Here is a 27,836-nt window from a genome sequence, read left to right as displayed (position 1 = left end):
TCCTGGAAGCACTGTCAAGATTGATAATGATTTGACAGAACTAGAAAACTTCTCAAGGCTGATATCTTATGATTTTTTTGTGTGTTTGTACTCTGAAATTAAAAAGTGAATGCTAATAAAATGAATGTTCTTTCCCAGTAGAGATCTTGACTTTGCATATATAATTACATTGTAGGATTCTCTTATAAATAGTGTTATGATTTTAAAATAAATAATATATGGCTTTTCCCTGGGAAATAATTTTAGCACTTGATTCATGAAGATTTTTTTGTATTATCCAAGCTTGTTATTTTTAGGTGCCCTATGATCTAATGTTAATGGGAGCATTTGTCTGTCAGTAACAATAGGTTAACTATAGCCAAATTATAAGTATATCTTCCCCCCCCAAAAAAAATCCTATGAGCAGCACATGATCTTATTGCTTTTAGAATTTATGATTGTTTTCTTCTAAAAGAAACCTAAATTTAGCATAGTAACCCTTCAAACTTCCAAGAAAACAATGTATTGTATGACTTAAAATATGATGTAGATGCTGATACAAAAACCCAACCTAACCACAATTCATTTACTTGACTAACTGAGAACATTTAAATATCAGTCTAGTCATTAACCACAGATACTAAAGTCACAAGGAGTTAAATAACAAAGGAATTTTCTATGTTTACTATTTTCATCATTAAACAAGTCTAATTTAACTGGTATTTCATTGTCTTTAATATAGAACTTGACTTGTGTCTCATAATGGAAAATTAATTGTTTGTGGTAATAGATCCAAAATTAAGCTTTATACAGTCATGTCCAGCACACAATGCATCTTTACATGTAGTCATTCTGCCTCGACAAAACAAAATTACAGATTCAGTTCCATTTTTAGTAGTTTGTTCATATTTTTGCCTTGAGTTCTTACCTTTGTTTCTGATGAAGCATAAACAATTTTTGTCTTGCATGTGTTTTGGCAGATAAGCATCTCACAATGAAGCCCACTGCTGCGCTCATGCCCAGGATGATGATGTTCCTGCTTGCCTTGGTGCCGAACTGCAAAGGAGAGTGTAAGGAAGCACTAGTTAAGTCTGAGATGGATGTCAATAGGAACTATCCACTTCCCAACTTTACTGCAGAAACTCCCATCCAGAATATCGTTTTTCACGAGCACCACATCTTCCTGGGCGCAGTCAACAAGATTTATGTCTTAAATGAAGATCTCCATAATGTTTCTGAGTACAAGACGGGACCTGTGCTGGAACACCCTGATTGTTCTCCATGTCAGGATTGTAGTCACAAAGCCAACTTATCGGGTAGTGTTTGGAAGGATAATGTCAACATGGCCTTGCTTATTGATACCTACTACGATGACCAGCTGATCAGTTGTGGCAGCGTCAATCGAGGGACCTGCCAGCGCCATGTGTTTCAGCCCAATAACACTGCTGATATACAGTCAAAAGTTCATTGTATATATTCTCCACAGGTGGATGAGGAACCCCTCCAATGCCCTGACTGTGTAGTAAGCACTTTAGGGACCAAAGTTCTGCTGACGGAAAAAGACCGATTTATAAACTTCTTTGTGGGCAATACCATAAATTCTTCTTATCCTGATCATTCCTTACATTCAATATCTGTTAGGAGGCTAAAGGAAACACTAGATGGTTTTAAGTTTTTGACAGACCAATCCTATATTGATGTTCTACCTGAATTCCGAGATTCTTACCCCATTAAATACATACATGCCTTTGAAAGCAGTGACTTCATTTATTTTCTGACAGTCCAAAGAGAAACACTCGAGTCTCAGACTTTTCACACAAGAATAATCAGGTTCTGTTCAGTTGACTCTGGATTGCATTCATACATGGAAATGCCTCTTGAATGTATCCTTACTGAAAAGCGAAGAAAGAGGTCAACAAAGGAAGAAGTATTTAATGTTCTACAAGCTGCCTACGTGAGTAAGCCTGGTGCACATCTAGCTAGGCAAATAGGTGTTGGACCCAACGATGATATTATCTTCGGGGTATTTGCACAAAGTAAACCAGACTCTTCAGAACCAATCAAGAGATCGGCAGTCTGTGCATTCCCAATCAAATTTGTCAATGATTTCTTCAACAGAATTGTGAACAAAAATAATGTAAGATGTCTTCAGCATTTTTATGGGAACAATCACAAGCACTGTTTTAATAGGGTAAGTCACTTATTTACAAGTTACGAGGGGCAAATTTATTCTAGTACTGATCTGGAAACCAAATCAACTCTTTGGGTATTAATAAAATTCATTAAATTCATTAAAGTGAAAATTTGTAAATATATTGGAAAAATGTTTGCTTTGGAATTTTTATTAGAACCTGTAAGGCATAGTTTGGGGAAAAGCTATGTGCCTACAGGGAGAGAGAAGAGAAATAGAATATTGGAATATGTATTTTTGTACTGCGATTTCTCATATAAGCTATGGTAGCTGCTAATTTGCAAGTGTTTAATCTCTATAAAACAATGGCTCTTATAAATAGAAATGTAGAGATCTGTCTGAAGAGGTGAGTAGTATTTGGAAGGAAATGCTTAAATTAGCATAGGGGTTTAAAGAAACAAGAACATAGATTCCTTCTGAAATCTCATTCTCCCAATGATGGGATTATTTCCATGTTCATGCCTTTATCATTAAAAAGATTAAGAAAAAACTCTTCAAAATATATTTAATTATATATTTTAAAGATGAGTCAATATATTTCCCTAAATAATTCAGGAAAATTGAGAAGAAAATTCTGTTTTCAGCTTGTTTCAATGGATTGTGACCTCATTTGTTTTCTTGAACATACATACACATATGTGTGTATGCATATGCACATATGTATATGTACACACAAATATACACACATACATATTCATGGATGTGTGTGTTACTATAAGTAACTAAAAGTCTGAACATGTCCCAATCAGATTTGTCCATGATTTCTTCAGTAAGAAATCAACAAGTCCTGCTAATTTCCAGAGGGCAGAAAAAAGAACCAATGGGTAGAAGTTACAGGAGAGGCAAAGTATGCTGAGCCAACTGGAACTAGCTCTTGAGCCAATTGTTAAATTTTTATGGTGAGCATTTAAACCTCAAAAATTGGCAAATGCCACAAATTAGATCTTGATTTATTGTTTTGTTGATTGTCTAGATTTAAGAAAGTGATGGAGAAAGTAGTAATAATAATACAAATTGAACTTTCAAATGCATTGGGCATAATTTGGTTTTGTGGGGAGCTGGTTGTTAAACATTTACCAATAAACATTGATTATAAGAATAAACTTCCTATTAATAAGAGAATGAAATGAAAAGCAGTGTGAAGATACGTGGGCAAACATTAAACTTGAAATCAGAAGACCTGGATTTGAGTTTTACCTTGGCTATTTACTATCTGTGTGGCCTTAGGCAAGTGAATGCATTCTGTGTAACAGTCTAATCAAAGACTGTAAGTCATAAACAGCATAATTAATCAAATGTATAGAATGTTGATATTAAACCAGGAGGAATAGCTGATATATTGGATAATAAAATTGGAATTCAAAAATATCTAAACAGTCTGGAACAGTACAATAAAGCAAACAAGATGAAACTTAATAGTTATGAGTATTGAATACTGAATGTGGATTAAAAAAAATAAACTATACAAGTAAAGAATGGAGGAGGCATGGCTAGAAAGCAATCCATGCACAGGGGAAGAAAGACCAGGGGGTTCTGATGAACAATTGTGCTCAATATGAGTCAGAAGAGAGTTGTAATATTATTGCCAAAAAGCTAATGTAATCTTAAACTGCATTAATAGGCATTTGATGTATACAGCCAAGAAGATGAGGGCACCATTGTGCATGCCCTGGTTGTTGTTGTTGTTTGTCCTTCATTCTCAAAGAGGACCATGACATCAAGGAGGTGATGCCATGACATACAAGTGAATTGGATTTAAGTGAGGGACACGCCTTGGTTAGGTCACATCTGAAGTACTGTGTTCACTTCTTAGTACCACATTTTAGAGAGAAAAGTTATAAACTGGAAAGAATATAAAGGACAGCCACTACAGTGGCCAATGGCATGCCCTATGAGGACTGATTGAAAGGCCTGGGAAAAGAGAAGATTTAGGGGGAATGTGTTGGTTGTCTTTCACTATGTTGGAAAAGAATGAACCTGTTCCCTTGGTCCCAGCGGGAAGAACTAGAAGCCACAAATGGGTTGAGGTGGCAAAGAAGTAGATTTTGGTTTGATGGAAGGAAGACCTTCTTAACTTTAGAAAAAAAGCTAGCTGATCACTTTGGGGGGTGATGTCCTATGAATATCCTTCCAACTCCGAGAATCCCTGATTCTGTGGTACAGAGAAATTTGGTTTTAGGATTTAAAATTATCATTGTTATATCACGTAAATACAAACACATACATATATAGTTTGACAGATAGATAAGATTAGATGGATAGTGAGAGAGAAAGAGAGAGAGAGAGAGAGAGAGAGAGAGAGAGAGCGAGCGCAAACCTCTATTTAGGAAAATATACTATTAAGAATTCCTAAGAATTCCTTTGAGACTATATGGCCACTAGCTGGGAAAGCATTTGCTGGACTTTACCTCACTAGAGCCTCTTTTTCTCTTGCTACAATAAGTAATTTGCATTTTTTAAGGTTTTAATCTCCAAGGTAAAAATACCTATCTATTCTAGAGACTCTCCAAAATAAACATAAATAGCTTCCCACCCCCTTTGACTCTGTTGATGTACCTTTTGGAATTGATAAAACTCAGGGTCTGGTAACATGCAAGACAGAGTTACTTTCAGGAAAAATTTCCAAATGTCATCTCTTCTATATTAGCTACACCTAAAAGCATTAGTGCTCACTACACAGAAGTCATTGAGGGAAACAAGATGGAGCTTGCCAACACACTTTTCTTACAAAATCAGCCAAATTTATACTGGCGAAATTCCATAAAGCAAAATACCTTTAAACCATCTGTTGTGTCTCCCCTATGAGCCTGCTCGGTATAATTCTTTGGCTGTCTTAGGTTGAAGTCCTTATGAGACTAAGATGTCTCACCTTTTCTATTTTTATACACACCCATGTAAAAACTCATCAGATATTTCCGATAACCAGATCACACTCATTCCCCAGACTCCATTTTATAATGAAGACACTCAGTAAAGTCTTACTCGCAAAAACAAAATAATTTCCTGAATCAGACTGGTTTGGAGAGGAACTAAATGAAAAATTGCTCCACATAGCACCAGGGCAGATGGCAAAATATCAGATATGACAAATGGCTCTCCTCATGGCACTGATTTATATTTGTATTTGTCTAGGATATTAGCTAACTCATCATTTATTATTTGAATATACAGTTATGCAGAATGGCACACAGCAAAATAAGGAAAAGTAATCTACCCTCAAAATTCTCAAGAATTGTAATGCAATATGAAATATGAATAACTAAACCAAGAACTCAGAGAACTAATTTTATTATTGTTTATTATTATTGTAACATCAGTTTGCTATGATTGGTTTGTCGCTTAAACTCTCTACTTTGTCTCTAAAATGCTGTCACGTCTTTGAAAGTTGAAAGTTGCCAGATACTTTGAAATCCTTGGTGAAAGGTGAGATAGGAACAAAGACTATTAGAATTATAACACAACTTCCCTTCTTTCTTTTCAAAGGTAGGGAATTATGGGTGTGGGACATCTACAGTCAGACTTGGCTGATGCCTTGGTTAGTTGGTTAGCTCTCTTTACAAATCTTTGTTAAGAGGGATGACTCATTGGATAAGAGAAGGAAAGGAATATATTCAGAAAGGCAGGTTATATAAAAACAGAAGCTATCAATAATTTTTAAAGAATTATAGCACAAACGACCAACTTTGATAGACTTAACTCTTCTCAGCAATACAAGGTTCTAAGACAATTCCAAAAGACTCGTGATAGAAAATGCTATCCACATCCAAAGAGAAAACTATGGAGACTGAATGAAGATCAAAGCATACTATTTTTCTCTTTTTTGTTGTTTCTCCTTTCTCCTGGTTTTTCCCTTTGGTTCTAATTCTTCTTTACAACATGACAATGTGGAAATATGTTTAATATGATTGTACATGTATAGCCTATATTAGATTGTATGCCATCTTGGGGAGAGGGGAATGAAGGGAGGGGGAGAAAATTTAGAACTCAAAATCTTATAGAAATGAATGTTGAAAACTAAAAACAAATAAATAAATTTTTAATTTTTTTAAAAAATTTAAAAATAAAATAAAAAGAATCATAGCATAGCCCAAGTTTTATCAATCCAGATCAGTGGGCACAGAGGATAATGGTATGCCAAACCAGAAACATATATTTTTAACACTGCTTTCCTAGGATTGCCCTCAGTTCAATTGGACAGTTTTACAATTGTTCAATTAGAAAAATTTAGAATATAAGGCCTTCATTGTGTAGAGACCTTCACCTAGAAAGGCATCTGTTGAGATAATACATCTCCTCTAAGCCTAATGCTGCTCAGGCGATTTTGTACAACCTTTACTGATTGTGACTGGAGTGAAGATGATGGCATTCAGTGCTATGGAGACAAGTAGCAGCCTCCCCTGAGATGTAGACAATATAAGGAATGGTCATCAAGAAGCTGACAGCCTTGAAATTGAAGCATTATGCTCTTCTTCCCTTCCTTTCCTTCTTTGTGTAAACCATGGAGCAGGTTGTGAAGTGATTGGAATTGCAGGTGCAGAAGTCATTCTGTTCCTGATTTGATTTTTAATTATGAAGCATCCACTCAGGCATTCATCTGCGTTACTGCAGCTCTGAATTCTACTGTTGTACATTTGATTAGTATGAATAAAAAAACCACCACCAACAAGAGAACGGTCCTATCCTGGGTGACACTGTTTAACAGAATCTATACTTAGAATATGTTGTAAAAACTGTATATTGAAATCATAAAATCCTATCCCTAAACATATTTCATGTTTATGTAAATATGAAAATTGGAAATAATATAAATAATATAATAATATAAATACAAAAAATTAAACATATATTGTCTATATATATGCTACTTAGGAGTAACTGTAGGCATCAATTTCCTAAAAATATAAACAAAATGCCTCAGCATGAATCCACTTAATATTAACTATAGTGCCTTATTGGCATCAAACCCACCTTTAACTAATGCCAGAATGTCTGCTAGTCAAATTCATAATAGGCCTAATAGACGATAGTCTCTAGGTAAAATTGAAAATCAAAGCTCTGGCAAGCCTTTAAGCTTTATGGATCACATTTCTTTTTCTTTCCCGGTGCTGTATTGTGTGTGTATGTTTGTATAAGCTAAAGCTCACCAAAAACTCTTATTTATTTTGTATGTACATATATATGTGCATATATTGCTTCCTCCTAATAGAGCACAAGCTCCTAAATGGCACAAACTGTCTCATATTTGTCTTTACATCACTAGTGCCTAGCACAGTGCCTGGAATATAGTAGGTACTTAATGCTTGTTGACTGATTTGTTGATATGTGGACATAAATGAAAGGTGTACAATAAGGAATGACAATACTTTACCAAAAGTTTTAAACTCTACCATAACCTACTTCCCTTCCAAGTCTTCTTTACTCTTACTTCCTTGACTTGCCAAATCAGCATATTCTCTGCTTCCTTCACATCACTGGTATCACTTCCCCAAATGGTACATTTGATGTCAGAGGACCATAGGCAAAGGTGCCATCTTTATTGTGGCCATACCCATTTTAGCCTATTTAAGGTCACTCAAAACAATTAATCAACAGTTATTTATTAGATGTCTACAATGTGTAAGAGGCACTATTAAGGTCGAAGGACCCAGGTTCAAAATCCATTTCTACTACGTAGGACTTTTAGCAAATCATTTAACTGCACTGGGATTCTCTTCCCTCCTTATTTATAAATAAAGGGATTGAATTAAATGGCTCCTAAGTTCATCATAAAAATGTTCCTCGTTGGAACATATTGAAACATTTTATGATTCTTTGATCCATGGTTAGGCATCGACACAATAGGGATTCTTGTGCTATATTACTTCAGCTTTTGTAGCTTATCGTTGCAGGTTCTTTAGGAACAGAGCCTCAGCCCAACAGTTTAAAAGAGGAAAAAGCAATTGACAGAAAGCTAAGGGCTTCTTTCTATCTAGGGAAAGTACTGAGTCTGAAAGACACTGAAAATCAGAGTGCCTGGACAGAACAAGAAGAATCCTTTGGCTCTGTAGCTAGGGTAGAGCTAAATGCTGCAGTTTGAAAGATTGTAGACAGCTGTTGGGGCAACTGCTATCCACTGCTACAACTGGGGGTGGGGGTGGGGAACAAGGGAAGCCATGGTTCAGAAAGCTATGTGGCATTAATTGTTCTGCCATTATTCAGGGATGCCAACCCCGTAGACTTTCTGGACACTGCCTCAGGATACCCTACCAAGTACCACACGCACCTCTTTTTCCTTACCCTGCAATGTGGTTTTTTAATAATTGATCTAACATATATGATCACATCCATAGTGTTTGACCCTTCATGACCCAAATTAACATAACTATCCAATTGACCCAAGCAGTCCTCACAAAGTGAACTGACAAAGAGAAAATCAATCAATCAACAAACATTTATTAAGCCATTTGCCAGGCAGTGTGCTAAGTTCTAGGGATGAAAAGCAAAGGTGGAAAAAGTCCCTGTTCTCAGGAAGCTTATATGCCAATAAGGTAAACAATATGTACACAAAGACACATGTGTAAGATACAGGGTAGGTGGAAGATAACCATAAAAGAGAAGGTAGTAACTAGCAGCTAAGAGAACTGGGGAAGGAGGTGGCACTTTGGCTGTATCTTGCAAGAATGCAGAGACTCTGAAATGAAGGTGAGAAGGGAACACTTTCCAGGCATGGGAGACCATCAGACCATCAGTACAAAGCCAAAGAAATGGGGGATGGAGTGTATATGTGTGAGGACCAGCATGTAGGCCAGTATGACTGGAGTTCATGGAGAATAATACTGTGTTGGAAAACTAGAAAGAAGGAGCAGGTTGGGAGAAGCTTTAAAAGATAGGAAAGGTTTTTTTTGATCCTAGAAGTAATTGAGAGCTATCAGAGTTTATTGAGTTGAGGTAGCTAGTAAGGCTATCAGATCTATACTTTAGGAAAATAAGCTTAGTAGCCGTGTAGAAGACAGATTAGAGTGGGGAGAGATTTGAGACTGGGAGGTCAATTATAAGGCTCATGAAGTACTCCAGCTGAAAGGTGATAAGTAAGTGTGGTGGTTGTATGAATAGAAAGAAAGGGTCTTGTGTGAAATATGATCTGGAGAAAGAAATCACAATCATTGGCAATTGAATGGATATGTGGGGTGAGTGAGAGGGAAAGATCAATAATACTGGGGCTGTAACCCTGGATGACTAGGACAGTAATAGGGAAGTTTGGGAGAAAGGTGGGTTTGGTGAGAAAAGATAATGAATTCTGTTTTGGAGATGTTAGTTTGAGATGCCTACAAAAGATCTAGTCTGGAATCTCTAATGGGCAATTGGTAGCATAGTTTAGGAGAGAGACCAGGGTTGGATATATAGATCTGGTAATCGAATGCATAGAAATAATAATTGAACCCTTGAAACTGATGAGATCCTCAAATGAGAAAGTGAAGAGAGAAAAGAGAAAACAAAAGAGAGCATTAGGCAGTCTTGAGGAACAACCACAGTCAGTGGGAGAGACATAGATGAAGATCCATCAAATAAAATGAGGATTAGTCAGGCAAATAAAAGGAGAACATGAAAACTCAGGAAGGACAGAGTATCCAGAAGGAACGTTATCAACAGTGCCAAGTGCTGCAGAGAGGTCAAGGAAGAGAATTTAAAAAGGGTCATTAATTTGACAATTAAGAGATCATTGGTAACTTTGGTGAGAGCAGTTTCAGTTGAATGATGATGTCAGAAACCAGATTGCAAAGAGTTTAGAAGAATGTGAGAGGACAGGAAATGGGGCTACCTGGCATGGGTTGCTTTCCCCTTCTTAGCCAAGAAAGGAGGATAGATATTGTAGGATAGTTAGTGGGGATGATATTAAATCAGGGTTTTTAAAGGTGAAAACAATGAGTGTATTTGTAAGTAGTCAAGAAGCAGTCAATAGATAGAGAGAGATTGACGATTAGATGGGAGGGGAGACAATAGACAAAATAATCACCTGGGAAAGGTAAAAGAGGGTGGGATGAAGAGGAAATACTTTTCTAATCTAAGAATAAGAAGATAGATGAGTTGAAAAGAATGCTATTAGCAATATATTAAAATCTTAATCATGTGTTAGTTAATAATAATCCTCAATAAATCTCACCTGTTGTTCCTTATTCCCCAATCACTCCACTGTCCTAACAAACCACTTTGAAAAGGAAATAAATCATAGGCAAATAAGATGATGACTGTTAGGTTGTTTTTTTTTAATCCAAGGCAATAAACAGTCTAGGATCAGTATACATTCCGTCCAATCTTCAACATTTAAATTGCTCTGCAATGGGAATCAATGTTGAATGTTGACTCTGAGGCATTATGAGCTTCCCAATCATCAAAGAAAGATTAAATTATCTGATGTATGTTATATCACTAATACAGGGAAATGGCCTAATGCATTTTGAAAAGATTTTCAACAAGTTGAAAGCAAAAGGAATCATGGAGTAATTCTCATTATCCAGAAAATTCCCTTAACCACCAAAGTCTCCAAACATTCCAGTTATTTTTCTCTATAAATATCTTCAAAATGGATAAAAGTCTATGCCTAGAAAATATTCTTAAGGAATTTAGTTATTTTGGCAAACAACCATTTTATTTTATTTCATATAATTCAATTTCATTTAGTTCAGTAAGCATTTATCAAGTGTGCCAAGCCCTGTGCTAGTCACTGAAGCTACAATGACAGGAGTGATAAAATTCTTGCCCTCAAGGAGCTATTCTATTGTACTGTTAGGGAAACAACATATTACACAGATGATTAAATACAAAATACACAGTAATAATAAGGAAGTACTACCTTGATACTTTCTTGTGCCGTATAGGTGACCCTGGATTCTTTATCCAACAGGGCACAAGTGCCAGCAGGTGCTACCAAGTTCAGAAGGTTTCAAGAATAGGTCTAGCAAAGAACCATATCCCTTTTGTTCCAAGGCTCAGCCTAGCAAAATTCAGAGAAACTCATCAATTGCTCGGCCCCCACATGATGGTGTTTTTTAGTCAAAGCAACTCAAGGGTATCTATTTGTGATCCACATCACTAGAAAGAATAAAGTCATAGAACTTTGAATTGTTGACATAATCATGCAAAAAGAAATTCACGTTTAGTGCATAGGACCAGTTTATGGAAATAGGCGACTTGTGTTCTGTTGGCCTCTGGAGATGACTGCTTCACTTGATGCCTCTTTCTTTCAATGTGCTTAATCTCCTCCAACAGCAGTTGATTTGTGGGCATCCTTCTTAAGTTTCTAACACTTCAAGGATTCCTTATTTTATCCCTTAACTAACACAGATCACAAATCTTCAATAACTTAGTTTTGGGGAGTTCCTGTGACAAAAGGAATCAATCACCTATAGCCCTACTTCTGCTCATAAACCTTTTTCAAAATTTAGCCAGGGCAGTCCTCAGATGACAGGTTACAAAGCATTTCCTGGTTCACAGGATCTATCAGGGCTTCCACTGTATTAGTATAGTTTTTCAGAATGCATTATCACTACAATGAGGCATCAGGGGCAGTGTTTAATGGAGGGAGGAGAGAGGAAAGGAGAGGAGAATATTTAATGGAGAGAGGAGAGAAGAGGAGAGGAGGGGAGGGGAGAGGATGGGAGGAAAAGGAAAAGAAGGCTAGGGGAAGAGAGGATGTACCTACATGGTCCTATCCACCAAGCTATCAGGTATAATCACAAAACTGTTCTCTTCCCTCCCCTCACCTCTAATCACCACCACCCCTAACCAAAAAAAAGGCATTCAAGCTGAATGTTTTTGCCCATATCTTTGCAGTCATATATGTAGTTGCTGATGAGGCAGATAATAAAATGCCAGTTTCATTTTTTTCTGTGCCAGCTTCCTTGTATGCAAATTCTGTTCATACTTTAAAACAAAGTGTCCAACTTTGTTCCAATATAAAGGAAACTTAAAGTAGAGTTTTTCTACCACAGTGCAAGCTGAGTATTTCAGTGGATGCCAAAGTTAATTGGTCATTGCTGTAGTCCTGTCAAAGGAAAACAGAAAAATAAATTAAAATAGTTTTGGAAGGGAATACAATCAAAAAAGAGGTCAATGAGAAAGAATAGGAAGAGACAAGAAAATAAACATATGGTGATGTTTCTTTATTATTATTATAAAGATGATAGATGGGTAAAATTAGGTTATGTTTAAGCTGTAATGGAAGAAAATAATTGAAGCCTTCCATCAGGAAACCACAAGATCCATTATTGATCTCTCATCTTGAGGGGATGTCTAGTGATATTTAATAAAATAAGCTAAGATAAATAACTCTTTATAGGTCATGTAACAATAGTCACTCACACCATTTGAGCTGCTAATTTTTGGCAATATTAAAGATAACATATCCCTGTAATTATAACGGTTGGATGTAGCTCAGTTAAACAATCTGGAACTCTCAAGAAAATAGATTTTATGTTAGTGATGAAAAATGTGCAACATGATTTCATTCCTTCTATTTATTGTGCCCAGAAATAAGAGAATATACTATTACATGAAAAAAATACCATCAAGAATTTTTCATTCTTAATTTTAGGCAGTTTTCTGAGTCTAAAATCCAAAAATATGAGTCACATTCAAAATTTACCAGCTATAAAGGCAGCAATCTTACATGAAAGAAATATCCTTATTTCGATATGATTAACATTTTATCTTTTTTTCCTAAACTGAAATTTATTCCTTCAACACTTGATGCACTATTATACTATAGCAATAACATGAATTAGTACATAGAGTCCTGGCCTTGGAGTCAAGAACACTAGGTCTCCCACCTCGGACACCTTACAGCTATGTGACCCTCGACAAGTCATTTAACCTGGGTATGCCTTAGACAACTCTCTAGGTCTAAGTGGTTGCAGTGGCTGTCTTCATTGGTGGAGGGCATTCTCACACTGGGATATTCTTACGGAGCTGAAAAGTCACATGTATGTTTTGTACAGTGTGTGTTGTTTTAGCTAGGCCAGTGATTCCCAGATGCAGGATGATTACTATTGTCTATTTGACTTCATTCTACCATCTCTCCTTCTTGTAAGTTGCATATGACATATTATTTTTAAATAATGAATTTTAAAATAGAAATCACACGTAAAAGTTCTATTTGAGAATTTTGGTACATTTGAACTTGAGGGGAGACTGCATGTCCAGAATGGGGAGGTTGAGATTACATCTGAGTGAATTGAAGGTTGTGAGCATTGTGTGAATGAGTTTCAGGGGTAAGGGAAAGTATATCAGGGACAGAAAAGCAGCATACTATAATAGATAAGGTACTGGACTCGGAGGCAGGAAGACCTTCAAGACATTTAATAACTATGCGACCCAGGACAGGTTACTTAACATTCATCTCTGGGCATTCAGGACAGACATGTGTGTCCATATCTGTATTTTCCAGACATTTAATAGCTGGGTGACCTGCAACAAGTTACGTAACATCCGTCTCCATGCTTCCCTTTATTCAACTGTAAGATGAGGGATTTGGACTCAGTGGCCTTCAAGTTCCCTTCCAGCTCCAAATCTATGGTCCTCTGATCAATGACTCTTTCAGCTCTAAAATTCAGTGATTCCTTGAGCCAGTTGGAGGTTTTCTGGGGGAAAAGAAGGCTGCAAAAGATAAAGCACTGGAGTCAGGAGACTGAGGTCTGGTCCAATCGACTGGGAGACCACTGACATTTTGCTTAGCCTTGCTAAAGCTTCACATTCCTCATCTGTAAAAGAACTCTTCCAGGACTACCATTCTTTTGTCTATGAACATCATTGATTTACCCTTTTTTTCCCCCTTTCTATTCTACCTTACCCCTCCTTTAGCCTATTTTATTGTTCAATAGTAATTACCATCACAGTATTAGAAAAAGAAAACAAAGGGGTCAGCTTTGCAGCATGGTGGCCAACATATTGTCTATTTAAATTGTGCACATGTGGAAAATTTGAAACTATTACATAAAGTGAAGCTTTAGGTTACCCGTGGATTACATTGATCTGTACCATCCATGTCTCCCATTAGCGTGGATAATTGAGAATTAACTATTCTGTTTTCATTTTAAATTCTTTCTTTTCTTAATGTCTTCAGAAGCAAGCTATATGATCTAAAAATATAACTAAAAATCTAACCTGACTTGCTACAATAGCACTAAATTCGTTATCAGGTCAGCATGTATTAGAGTTTGCTTCTGTAAGGACCAGAAGAACTTCTTATACTAATGTTTTACTTATGACTTATTTTTACTTGTGCCTTATTACCTATGACTACTTATGATCCTTCAACATTGAAGCCAAGGAAGAAGGCTGCAGTGGAATTACATTTTCAACTAACGTAATAAGTGCCTGTGAGAAACATGTTATGGCCAAAAATGAGATGCTGATGACTCAAGACTTTCAAATTAACCAGAATCTGAATGGAAGTCAACTATGAGGGTCATTGTAATAAACATTAAAAATAATGACCCCACTGCTGGTATAGTTTTCCTTTTACTTCCATCATAGACTTAAAGACTCATGGAATTTTGAGGGACTCTGAATTCTGAAGATGAAGTCTTCATTGCTCTTAGCTGAATATAAAATAAAATAATGCTACAAATCTATTTACATATTCATCGATGTATAACAAAGTTATAAACAATGAAACACACTAATTTTGAGGTACACGACTAACGTTGGCTTATTTAAATACCTGGATCATGCCAGACTTTTGTCTGAACAATTGTTGTTTCAAGGAATTTCATTTAACTCACAACATGTTCAAGTCCATTTCAAGACAATCTAGGCAGCAATGGGCCATCCAAACTATTGACTACACTGTAGCCTTCCCACACAAACTCTCTGTGTTTTTCATGGAAAGGTGGTGATTCCATAATCCTAGCTATGTTCCAAGCTGTTTATTAAATTCTTTCTAATGATAATTCCTACTTATGAGAATCAGTGCTGTATAATGGAATGAAGACTAGACTTATAGTCAGGAGACCTAAGTTTGAATCCTGCCTCGAGTACTGTTGCATGATCATGGGTAAATCACATAACTTCACAGAACCTTAGATTTCTCATCTGTAAAATCAGATAATACTTCCATTACCTGTCTCAGAGGGTTGCTGAGAAATACACTTCCCAAGCCACACAAGCACTATATAAATATGAGTTGTCTTTTGTCCTCCTGTTGAGGTGTTCTTATCTATAGGACACAGGGCTTTGAATCCGATACTGTCATTTCTCACAAGAGATCCAAGAGTCTTTCATGCTTGAGTTAGAAGGCCAACCAAGAATTTCCAACTCTTGTGTTATTCATTGTTTGGTAGAAATGTTGAGCACACATTTCCCTGTGAGTCAGAAGTGATTCAGTGCCCAGGTATGGTCTTCAATGGGGAAGTGATCTCTAAAGTGAGTGAGGTGTGGTAAAATATTACATTTATATGTGGAGTGAAACCAAGGCCTCCTAGTCCTGAATCATTAAAAATTCTTTTGTGTTTTTCACAAAAGTAAAGATGGTAACTCCAGGATCCTGGCTATATTCCAACTTGCTAATTATATTCTTTCTAACTATAATTTCCAAGTAGTTTCATTTGCATATTAGCAATTTAGAGAAGTCTTCACTTTCCAGTCTAGAAGTGTGGCTCTGCCTTATTAAACAGTTTGCTGCATTTCTCTCCTTCACAGGGTAAATGTGAGTGAGTGAAGTAAGCCTAGTTAATATCAGTTTTTTAAATGTATTTAATTCCTTCAGTAAAAGGCCCAGAAAGTGTTTTAACAAATGCATATTGGCATAGGATAAATGTTAGTTTTAAATCATGCTTAACATTCGCATTTCAGGAAAAACAGTTCATGAATAATATAACTATAAAATAATGAATAAATTCTGAATTGAAGCTAAAGTAGTACTTCAATTGTCTGGGCATCTGTTTAAATCAACAAAATTTCCATCAATCAAAGGTCATTAAAATGGTGGATGGTATTTCATATCCTATTCCTAGGTACAAAAGGATGAATTGAGGTCAGTTTTGATTTGTAAAGTATTTTTTCTTAGAACTGATATTATGGAAATTAAATTTTCTGGCCCATCATCTAGACATGCACAGCCTATGCTTGGTTTGCTTCCAAATCTTGAAAAGTGTGACTTTGAATATTATTTAAATTTCCAATATAATCTTAAACTTTTAAACAGGTTAACGTGTGATTTTATCAATCAGTCCTCTAACTTAACTGTATGTGAATCCCTGCATAGGGAATAGGAAAGATGCAAAGATTAAATTGGTCTATTACCTCTGGCTGAATCAATAGTATTTAGTGCTAATGCACTGAGCAGATTACAAGTACTAATGCAGTAGTAGTCAATTGCAAACACAAATAACTCTTAGAATTATCTTGGCAATGAAATGTGAAATATTTTCAATTTGTATTAACTAATTACATTACAAGCTTGTCCTCTTATCTTATTAATTTAAGGAAAGTGCCAGAAGCCTAACCTTTTTATTTGTTAGAGAAAAAGACCAAAGTGACAACATTTAAAGAGTTACATGGAATGTTTGTTATTAGAACAGGACCTGAAGGAAAGGTTTATTTAATCATATAGATGTTGTGTGAGGTTTGCTCATGTTTATCATAAAATGGAATATTTTAGAACAGGCAGTATGACTTTATTTAATACATAGTCAAGAATATTACTAATAATAAACTAATAAGTGTTGTCTATTTCAAAGGTTTTTCATCTTTCTCCTAAGGCACCATTTTCACAGAATCATGAAATTTTAGAGCTAAAGTCATCTAAAAGATTATTCAGTTCAGTACCCAGTTTTCACTTAGGAATAATTTGAAGTACAATGCCCAAAGTCAATTTCATTCAAATCAATTCATTAAGGATCCAGTCTGTACAAGATACACTGAACCTGCCACCATAAAAACAAAAATAGATACAATACAGGCCTTCCAATGCAAGACAGGATGGAATAAACATAAAGAAGAGGTCCAGGCAAATTTCCATGAGACACTTGAGAAGAAAAAGATGTTTTTTCATTGGGAGTAGGAAAGGAGAGTGGCCAAGGAGGCTTCACTAAGGAAATCTATATTAAGAGATAGAGTTGGAGAGGTAAAGAATCCATGTCAGACCTATGGGATGGCAATGAGATGGAAGTGGGAAGAACAAGAAGGAACAAAAAGTAGTACAGGATGACCAGAGTATGACATGTGAAGAATAGTATAAAATAAGTCTGGAAAGATGGGTTAGGACAGATCGTGGAAGACCTCGAATGAAAAAGATAAGAGCTTATACTTTCTTCTGTAGGCAATGGGAAACCAACCCCTAAAGGGTTTTAAGTAAGAGTGTCACGTAATCCAAGTGGTACATTAGGAAATTACTTGGACAGAAGCAGAAAGGTGGATTGGAGAGAGAATAGAGTGGAGGCAGGAAGACTAATTAGGAGGCTAGTATAATAGGCTAAGTCAGAGGTGGGAAACCTGTAGCCTCAAGGCTACATATGGCCCTCTAGGTTCTCAAGCATGGACCAATCCAAGTAGATTCAGTCAAAGGGCTGCACTTGAGGACCTAGAGGGCCACATGTGGTCTCGAGGCCACAGGTTTCCCACCCCTGACCTAGGTGATAAGAGTCGAAGGCCTGAACAAAAATGGCTGCAGTGGGATTGGACAAGAAAGGATGAAACACATTACTGTGGAGGTAATATCTATAGGAGTTCATTGAGTTGTAGAGTAAGGAGAAGGGAGACTTCTCAAAAATTGTGAATCTGAGAAATGGAAAAGTGGATGGTGCCATAAACAAAAATAGAAAAGTTGGGAGAGGGACCTGTGTGAAAGAGCTGGGGAAGATGAGTTCAGTTTTATATGTGTTGAGTTTCTGATGCCAATGGAGTATATGGATGGAAATGTAAAGTAGGTGGTTGGAAACAGTACAGGAGAAATGGGGTTGGGGCAAGGTCTATTTAAAGATTTGGGAGTAATCCTCATAGAGATAATTATCAAAGCCATAAGGTCACTTGGAGTATGGCATAGAGAAGAGAAAAAGAAGAAGGTGAAAGAAAGACCCATGGAAGGTATACACAATTAAGAGGACAAAGAAAGAGGAATATGAAGCAAAAAATACAAAGAACAAGCCCCCAGTTAAGTAGGAGAAGGGCTTTTAAAATTCACTATTAATGAAGGGAGGAAATCAATAAGGAATGGTTAGTCAACAGTGTCAAATATGGCAGGAAGGTCAAGGAGGATGAGGCAAGAATTGACTCTCTGATTTACTAGTTAGTAGGTCATTATTGGCATTGGAAAGATATGTTCCAGGAGAATCGTGGGCACAAAAGTCGGACTAACAAAGCCAGGTTAATAATCATGTGAGTGGTAAGGAAGTAGAGGCAGGGAGTGAAGACTATACCTTCCCTAGAAATTTAACAGTGAAAGAAAGGAGAGAAGTAGGGTAATGGTTTGAGAGCATGGCAGAATCAAGGGAAGATAAACAAAACCTTCAAGGTCATAGAGGATATGGGTCATATATTTAGTTAGTGTCAGAACAAAGACTAAAACCTACAGCTCCAGTGCTGTTCCTTCTCCTAGTCCATCTGTGTGAGTATTCCCTCCACTGGTGCAGATTGGAACCCATCCTTACCTCCTCATCTTATGTAATTCTTGTCCATGTTCTTCTATAGATTCCCCAAAGAGGATCCATCTGATACTGGATGAATCATTTTACATTTCATGGGTATCAGTGGAACACATGTATGGGCTTTCCATCTCTCATCATAAGATCCTCACCTCCTTTCTCAATCATACCTTTTCTCAGTGATCTCTCCTATGCCTCTTCTCAAACACAGGTCATCACTGAAAATATTCTATAGCTTACTTATTCTCACCATTGCCCTTTAGGTCATCTATAACTTAGATTTTTCAGAGTATGATGTTTCAAGATGAACAACCATACAATTTGACTGGGAGAACATTGGTGGGGTTTTTTTAAAGATGGATCTTTGTGCTAAGGAATAACTTTGTTCAAATATAGTTCATCCCTTTCACTTCCTCCTGTTTAAATCTGGCCCGACTCATTGTCTATCTGCCGTACGACATGCACTGATGGACTATCACAATGGAATGGTAATCCAACTTCATATTATAATCTGAACAATCCATTTAGTTTTTCTTGTAAGAATTATTAGACTAATCTATTTTGAATAATCATGGATAATATTCTAAGCCTTGATGCCATCAGAACAATATCATCAAAAAACAGTGGCAGCTAGAGAAACTCATCCTCTACACAAAGTATTATTTAGTTATTCCCAGGACATCCTTCATGGCAGTGACAAACACCTTTTGCAAACATGTATCTCCCTGTTCTGTGCCTTGTTTGATATTGATAACCTGAGGATCATAAAACAGAATTTTCTACCCATGACCTTAACATATGCATGAGATATTACTTATTGGAGGAGTGCTTTGAAGGCTGCCTTTTGATCTATCAAATCAAATGCTTTTTGTTGTTGCTGTTGTTAATTAACAAACAGTAAACACAGCTGGTGTCACAAGGATTCTCTGTGTCTCTCAGTCAACTATGTTACTATAAAGATGTGGTATGTGGTGAACTGCAAGAAAAATCTTCCTGCTCCCTTCTTGTATTTTCATTCTGTTATTTTTCCTTCCTGGTTTCTGCTTCATTTTTACCTTCTTTATGTTTGATATGTATGTAGGTTATTTCCAGAAAGATCTTATAAAAAAGAAAAGGTATATAAAGATCAGTAGTTATTGGTGTTCTTCTACTTGTCTTTTGGGGGCATTAATAACATCTATTATTTTTTCCATTCCTTTTGCTATTTTCTTCTTCATGAAAGATCTTATAAATTATTCCTTAATGATTTTAAAATTGTGTCAAGTCTAACACAGATTTCCAAGATTCTGCCACCAGTACTGTGGAAAAAGAAAGGGCCCACACAGAACTGAGAGCCATTTTTAAATGTTTATTTGTTCCATAGGCTTCCATGGCTATAGAATTCATCACCTCTTGCTCAATCTATTGGTGATAAGCCTCTTCATATATCACTAGGTTGGCCTATCAACAGAAGACTGAATCTGTTTTCTACTAGCTTCTAAAGTGCATCACTTATGAACACCATTTCACTGAATGTTGATAAAATTAAAATACAAAAGTATTGCTGTACCTCAAAAAAATAAGCTTCTTTTGAGGACAGGAACTTTTCTTATTTTTTTTCTTTAAATGCTTAATACCTAGAACAATGCTTTGCCAATAGTAGGCACCTAATAAATATCTTTTGAATTAGTTGAATTTTAATTCATCCCCAAGAGTTCTTGTTTATAACATTAAGATTAGTTTAGACTGTCATTTTCCCAATTTATTTAATTGTCTGTATTTTTTCAGTAAATTATGTCTTCTAGCTAGAGAAAAATGCATAAATTTTAGAGTCGAATAAGATTTCACTTGGAACCAATAAAAAGTTATAATTAGAAATTCTACTACTGCTTCTCCAAAGTTACATTTCTTACACTAATCACAGGAGTAATTCCCTCCTGTCTTAATCTCATCTTTCCTTGGTCAGTACTTCTATACTGGTGACAAATATATGCAACAGTGAAAAGGTAGTACAAAACTTAAAGCATGCAGTATAACTTTTTTAAATAATCAAAACCAGAAAACAAGTAGTAAACCCAAAGTGGCTGAGACTTAAATGCCAAATGTGTGTGTGTGTGTGTGTGTGTGTGTACACACACATACACATATAAAGTATGTATGTCTTTGTGTATGTATATATATATATTTGGCATTTAATTCATATATATATTTATTCTATATATATACACATATATGTACTTTTACTTATATGTATACATATATAGACTTTTTACTTCTGTTTACTTTGTATAACTGCATCCATTTTTAAAGAATTACACATAAAATACATGTGGTTCAGAGTGTACAAAATGAGGACCAGATTTTTTTCGAAGAAACCAAAGCTAGCTTAATAAATGAGTTTCTGTAGATGTTTTACCTCATAGGCAACTTTTTTTCATCTCTGTCCATAGAGTTTGTAGTTCTCTTTCACTTTAACCATATTTATGTCCTTTAAAATATATATAAATTTATAGAAGGAAAGAAATAAGTCTTCGTAGTCTCACCTTCACGGTGCCTGACAGTACCTTGAACATAGTAGCCACTCAATAAAATATTTTATTGAATTGGAAAGCCTCCTTTCCAACAAAAAAAAACTACATCTTTAATGAGTATATAATCTCCTCACCCCCAAAAAAATCCTATCACAAGTATAAATGTGTCTTCAAATCTTAATGACAATACCGTAAAAATTTTATTTTGGCCCACAAATACTGAGGACTTATAACGCATATGGGAAAAAAGAGATGTATGAAGATTTCTCTGTGAATTGAGAGGAAACTTCATATTTCTTTACATTCACTTTTCATTAGTCAGGAAAGAAGCTGTTCTTTGCCAAAGAAAAAGACAAAGGCTGAGAGTAGGAGGCGTTTAGTCTTCAGTGCTCAAACTTGTGCCTGCATGTCAGAAAAGCCATTATGTTTACTGCTTTCTAGTCTGTAATTACAAGGACAGAGGTATTGATGTTCCTTTGAATTGAAAAGAATTTGAATACAGGGGATTTGGTTGAGTCAATACTTCATGTGTTAGAAAAGAAGAACAAGGTAAGATTTATTTTTCCTTAATAAAATCAATAATGAGAGAAGGTTCAGGCCTCTGCCTACCCTCTGAAGTATGGTAGTAGAAGAGAGTATCACACCAAGTTGGGTGGCTCTAAAAGCTTCAGGATATCAAAATGAATTGAATAAAAAAGAAAACCTCGAAATAGGATATGTTAAATCCAGTGACTCATTCAGCGTGAACTCATTTGTGGTTCTAATATGCTACTTACAGTAAGTAAAAATATATTCGTAAGGATTATTCAAAGGTAATTATAATTTGAAAAACTGGTCAACTTTTCTTAATCACATGCATGCTCTTCCTATATGGAAGTCATGTCTGTGTGGATGACTCACAGATCTATATATCTAGTCTCTCCTCTGAGCTCCAGAACTACATCACCAAACGCCAAGTGGACATTTCCAATTAGACGTCTCAGTGACATCTCCAAAATCAACATGTGGAAAACAGAAGTAATTATCTTTCCCTCCCAACCCAAACCTCTTCCAAACTTCTCTCTTCTACTGAAGGGGAATATTATACCGTTTATTCTTCCTGTCTCCTGGGTTTATAATCTTGGTATTATTCTTGACTCCTTACTTTTCCTCAGTCAATCAGTTGCCAAATCTTGTTAATAATTTTCTCCAGAACATCTCATACATATAGCCATTCTCTCTACTCACACAACCACCATCTTAGTTCAAGCCTTCATCATCTCTTACTTAGATTTTTTCAGTGGCCTCCTAATTGATCTCCCAGCCTCAAGTCTCTCCACACATCTGCCAAAGTGATTTTCTTTAAATGTAGATTTAACTATGCCATTGCCCTGTTCTAAAAACTCCAGTGGATTCTAAGATCAAACATAAATTCCTCTGTTTGGTTATTAAAGACCTTCACAACCTGACTTCAACCAACCTTTCCAGTCTCATTATATATTATTTCCCTTTCTGCATGCTAACTAAGACAAATTAGCCTTCTCTGTGTTTCTCATGCATAGCCCTTCCATGTTCTATCTCTGCACCTTTGCACTGGTTGTTTCCCATGCCCAGAATGCACTTCTTCCTAGACCTTCCTCAGACAATCTCTCTCTTCTGTCAAGAGATAACTCAAATATCAGCTTCTAAATGAAGCTTTTCCTGATCCCAGCAATTCCTAGTGCCATGTCTATTGCCCTCCCTGCCTATCTTGCATGTAACTGCCTTGTACTTATTATGTATATGTATGTATGTGTATATATGTATATGCATATACATCCATATACCTCTACCTCTACATATATGTATATACATATACACATATGCAAATACTCATATATATATATATACATACACACACACATATCTGTTGTTTCCCTCAATGGAATATAATATGTATGAGAATATAGATTGTTTAATTTCTTTTTGTAGCAGTATTCCTCACATTTAGCATGGTGCCTGACACATAGTAGGCACTTAATAAATGTTTGTTGATTGAAAGGAGTGTAGGATAAGTCTCATAACTTGGACTTAGAGACAGTATTTTATTCCAGTCTATGCCACTGACTACCTCTGTGACCTTGGACAAGTCCTATTACCTTTTTCAGCTTTTTCATTACCCAAAAAATGTTGTTTCACAAGGTTGTTGTGAAAATTAAATGAAATACTGAATGTAGAAATATCCTGTAAACAGCAAAACATCTATAAATATGAGGGATTATTATTGTGGAAATGAAAGCTTTCATTAAAAAAAAGATATTGGATTCTGCTACCTACCACACACTGCTTACATTGCCTGCCAATTTCCCCACATTTAACCAAAGAAAAGCTTTTATCTGTTTTTTTTAAAATAGTCATAGAATCTAGGGTAAGCCTAGCATAAGCTATCTTTGATAATATAGTAATCTAATATCACACAGATGAATTCATGCATTATGAAATAGTTAGGAAAGTAAACAACCTTCTTTTCTTAAGTAAATACAAATTAAATGGGACTGTGCTTAGACCACAGGGCCTAAAAGCTTGAATTTTCCCTTCATGCACTAGATTCCTTGATTCTTCTTACAGTTGACTTATGGCCCTCGTGTCGATATTAGTTTCTCTTGGAAACAGTGGGATGAACATAATGACCTCCTGAACTCAATTCCAACCCCAATGACTCATTCAGTAATCTACACTATGAACACACAATAAATATTCTTCACTCAGAGGCCAAATAAATGATCAGTTTTCCCTGGCTTGCCACTTTATAGTAAAATCTCATTTGTTGTGAATGAACAAGACACCTCTCCCAATACCCTACTTCACTAGGTTTCATTTTATCTTCCCTAGGCTTCATTTTACACTTCCAGCTGGAGGTAAACCAAAAGTTAAACTGAGCTATTGTTTGTTTAATAATCTATTTCCTTCTTAACTTTATTCCTGCCCATAGCCTCAACCCAATTCCCCAGTGGCTTAGAAAAGCCTCAATTGAGATTGAATAGTAGTTTATACAGTCTCTTTTATTCATTAACATATGCTGACATTCTTTCTTCGCGACCAATCTTACTTTAGGGGTTCAGTAAGCATTTTCTCCTCTTGTTGCTTTTGGAATGAGCAGCCGATGGCACCCATTTTAACTTGATATTTATTTCTAAAGGACTCTTCAGGTATGTTTCTCAACCTTCTTTAGCAAGCAGCACACTTAGAGGCTCAATACTTTCCATCTCTCTTATCCCTTCCTATGGCAAAGGGGTAGGGAATATTATACCATTTATTATAAATCTGTGTCCTTTACAGTTTTTCAGTTCTTCTCCCTCTTTCCACATACACAGTCCAGAAAGTGACATTAAGATATTTTAGTCACTGACAAGTGAGTGGGAAGAAAATTGTAGGCAGCTACCCCAGCCAGCTTTTGCCTTATTAATGAACCAAGAATGTAAATAAGGTCTTTTTTTTTAGTCTGTTTACCAAGACCATGAAGAAATAAAAGTGGGTAGAAAATAGGGTTCAATTTGATTTTCAGTTATGAGCAAAACCACAAGTTGATAAGTCAGTGGCTAATTTAACAGTTATTGGTAAAATAAAAAGATATATTTTAAATAAAGAAAATGTAATCCATCCAGCTCCTTACCCACCCCCCTGCCAAATCCTTAAAACTGAATTATAAAATGGAGGGTCATTCTTGAGCTCAACTTGATATAATGGAGGTAAAATGAACTTAAATGATTTCTCCCAATCCTGACAATGCAAATTCACCAATACCCACCAATACATACATGTCAAGGGTGCATTAGGCTAAAAGAAGGATTAGATGGAGAAATGGAAGAGAAAGGAAGATGTAAGTGGGGCAGAAGTAGGTATTTTTATATGTGCTAAAAATAAGAGAAATTAAATCAAAGCAAAAAAAAAACACGGGGTACCATTGTCCTCTACAAGGTCTATTTAGCCCTCCAAAAAATTAAGTTAATTGGGGAAAAGGGTATTCTAATCTTTTGATGTGTGATATATTCCCACAAAAGGTGCTTTAATCAGTGGGTACCCAAAAAACATTGCTGAGGCAAGAGGTCCAAGAAAGAGGCCCTTCTATTAAGAGTGTATTTGGAACCTTCTGGATCTCTACTTAGCCTATATGTGTTTACAAACTGAGGTGGTGGTAGGGGAGGAAGGGTTGTGTGTGGACTTCTTTGCAAACACCAATGAAAATACAAACACTTTGCACCGGCAGTAATTGTTCCTAAAACTGTGATATAGACGTAGATTAGATAAGAGAATGGCCATGCTAATAGTAAAGAAAGTGAGTTTTGGAACTTTGTGGATTGAGAAGGGTTAGCAGCAGTTTGGAATAAATGGTCAAGGAGGAGGAGCCTGGGACAATCAAGAGAGGAACAACTCACTTAGGAAAGGCAAAAATTTTTTCATGTCTACCTACATTAAACAAAGCCCAAAACCAATAAATCAAATATGGAATAAATCTGCAAATAAAATTTACATTTTATTAAATCTATAACAACAGCATAGTACAGTTTTTAGGATAGGGGTTGGACTTTTGATTTCAGCAGCAAAGTGAAATGCCAGGTGAGGAAACTCCCTCTACCAGTATGTAGCCACATTCTCTGAAATTTAGAGTCTTAGAGGGCAATTTAAAACACTATGAGGGTAAATTACTAGCCTAGGGTATAAAATGTGTCAGAGGGGAGCCTGGAGCCCAGTTTTTCCTGCTTCAACGCCAGTTTTCTACCTTCTTCTTCACATATGCATTAAAAAATGCATTTTTTAAAATGCAATAAGAAAAATAAGAATACATCCTCATTGTGTCTGTTTCCATTTTCATGGAATGGCAACGTAGGAAACTGAAAGTTTCAATTCTGGACAACTTCTTAGGGTCACTAGTCAGACTCATATTTTTGGGGGGGGAGAGGCAATCAGGGTTACATGACTTGCCCAGGGTCATACTGCTAACAAGGGTCTGAACTCAGGTCCTCCTGACTACAGGGCCTAGCTGCCTCTCAGACTCAGATCTCTTCAGTGTTTTCTCTTTTACTTTCCTAGGGATGTATTTTTAAATATAAACATCCTTATTGGCATCACCATCAACAAACATCTATTTAGCATGAAACTGTTGGACCTATCAATGTACAATTTAAACATACAGCAGACAATTAAAGTATCCCATAGCAGGAGCTATTTCTTACGGGTCAGTTCAAGGTAATTAATTAGCACCTTTCTGTTGGGTCTGTGAGTTTCAGCATTCTCTGAGCAAGTAAATAGGAATTTATTTTCCTTTTGCTTAATAAAGATGGGCAGAAAACTACCTCACCGCACTTGGATTATAAAACTCTACCACTTGAAAAAAAAGAAAGAAAGAAAAACTTCCTCTATGAATCACTCTTTCAGTCCTGGCCATGAATGAATTGGAATGTGAATACTACTAACTTAAACCACATATGGGCTTAGTTTATTTTAGAACTGATTCACCTTTGGAATTTAGGATTCAGTGATGAATTTTTAACTCTTATCTTGTTGCATTTTACAAGTGTAAATTAAAACTTAAGAAGACCATTAAGACATAGGCAATATTCTATTTGTATATAAGTGTGTATGTATTATGAAAAGGTATATGTAATATTCTATTCGTTTATTCAATAGGATTTTAATTAAGCACTATTCTACATTCCACTAAAGCTTTAACTAAATGTTTCATCTGGGTGAGGTGGTAGACCTGTGTTATTATAATAACTAACTAATTGTCATAATGTCAAACACTTTTCATCTAAGGAGGTGAATTCTAGGCCTAGAATTCCCATTTTTTTGAGTCCTGCCTTTGGGAACCTTTCAACATTATGAGGAATCACAGTATAGATGTGTCATAAACTATTCCCCTAGTTAGAGAGAGAGAAGTTCTCCAACAACTGGCTGGGAACTAGAATCCAAGCCCCTTGCTTAGAAAAAAAAAGAATGTCCTATTCAGTTTCATAGTCTGCCAGAGTTGTCCCACCGTCATACCATGAGCCAAAGGACTCAAGGAGTACACATGTCTGAGAAAACCACACTTTTTTAATTTATTTTTTTTTAGTGAACAGAAATATATTTTCCCTTGCCTTCCACCTCCTCTGCCCCACTGAAAAGGAAGAAAAATAAATCTCTTGTCATGAATATTCAAACACAAACAAATTCTCATATTGGCTTGTCCAAAAAAATATGTCTCAATCTGTACCCTGAGCCCACCACTTCCTTGTCAGGAGGTAAGTAGCATTTGGCCATACTTTTAGATGGAAAGAAGAAAAGCCAGTGTAAAGCAGGGAATTCTTAATCTTTTTCGTGTTGTGGACCCCTTTGGTGATCTGATGCTAAATGAACCTCCTTTTCAGAATGATGCTTTTTCAATGAATGAAATACATAAGTTAGGAGAGAAAATATTGAAATAGTCATCAAAATGTTATTTAAAAAATTCATGGACCCAAAGTTAAGAATCTCTGGATAAAGGAAACTGCTTACCTCATAATACAAAAACCAATTGCAAACCAATTCTTATTAATGACC

At 36.0% G+C, this 27,836-nt stretch overlaps 1 protein-coding gene across 1 annotated transcript in view; it reads left to right on the top strand.

Annotated features, from left to right (window-relative positions):
• The window catches only part of MET (MET proto-oncogene, receptor tyrosine kinase), a 158,345-nt gene that overhangs the window by 32,272 nt on the left and 98,237 nt on the right, over positions 1–27,836 (top strand). Inside the window, exon 2 of the mRNA XM_036759269.1 lies at positions 960–2,170. Coding sequence (XP_036615164.1) covers positions 974–2,170 — 1,197 coding nt within the window. The 5' untranslated portion in view covers positions 960–973. The remainder of the gene's footprint in view (positions 1–959; positions 2,171–27,836) is intronic.

The sequence above is a fragment of the Trichosurus vulpecula genome, chromosome 5 (genome assembly GCF_011100635.1).
Source record: "Trichosurus vulpecula isolate mTriVul1 chromosome 5, mTriVul1.pri, whole genome shotgun sequence".
NCBI classification, from domain to species: domain Eukaryota; kingdom Metazoa; phylum Chordata; class Mammalia; order Diprotodontia; family Phalangeridae; genus Trichosurus; species Trichosurus vulpecula.
The sequence above is the reverse complement of the archived record's forward strand: the minus strand, read 5'-3'. Positions and strand labels throughout refer to the sequence as shown.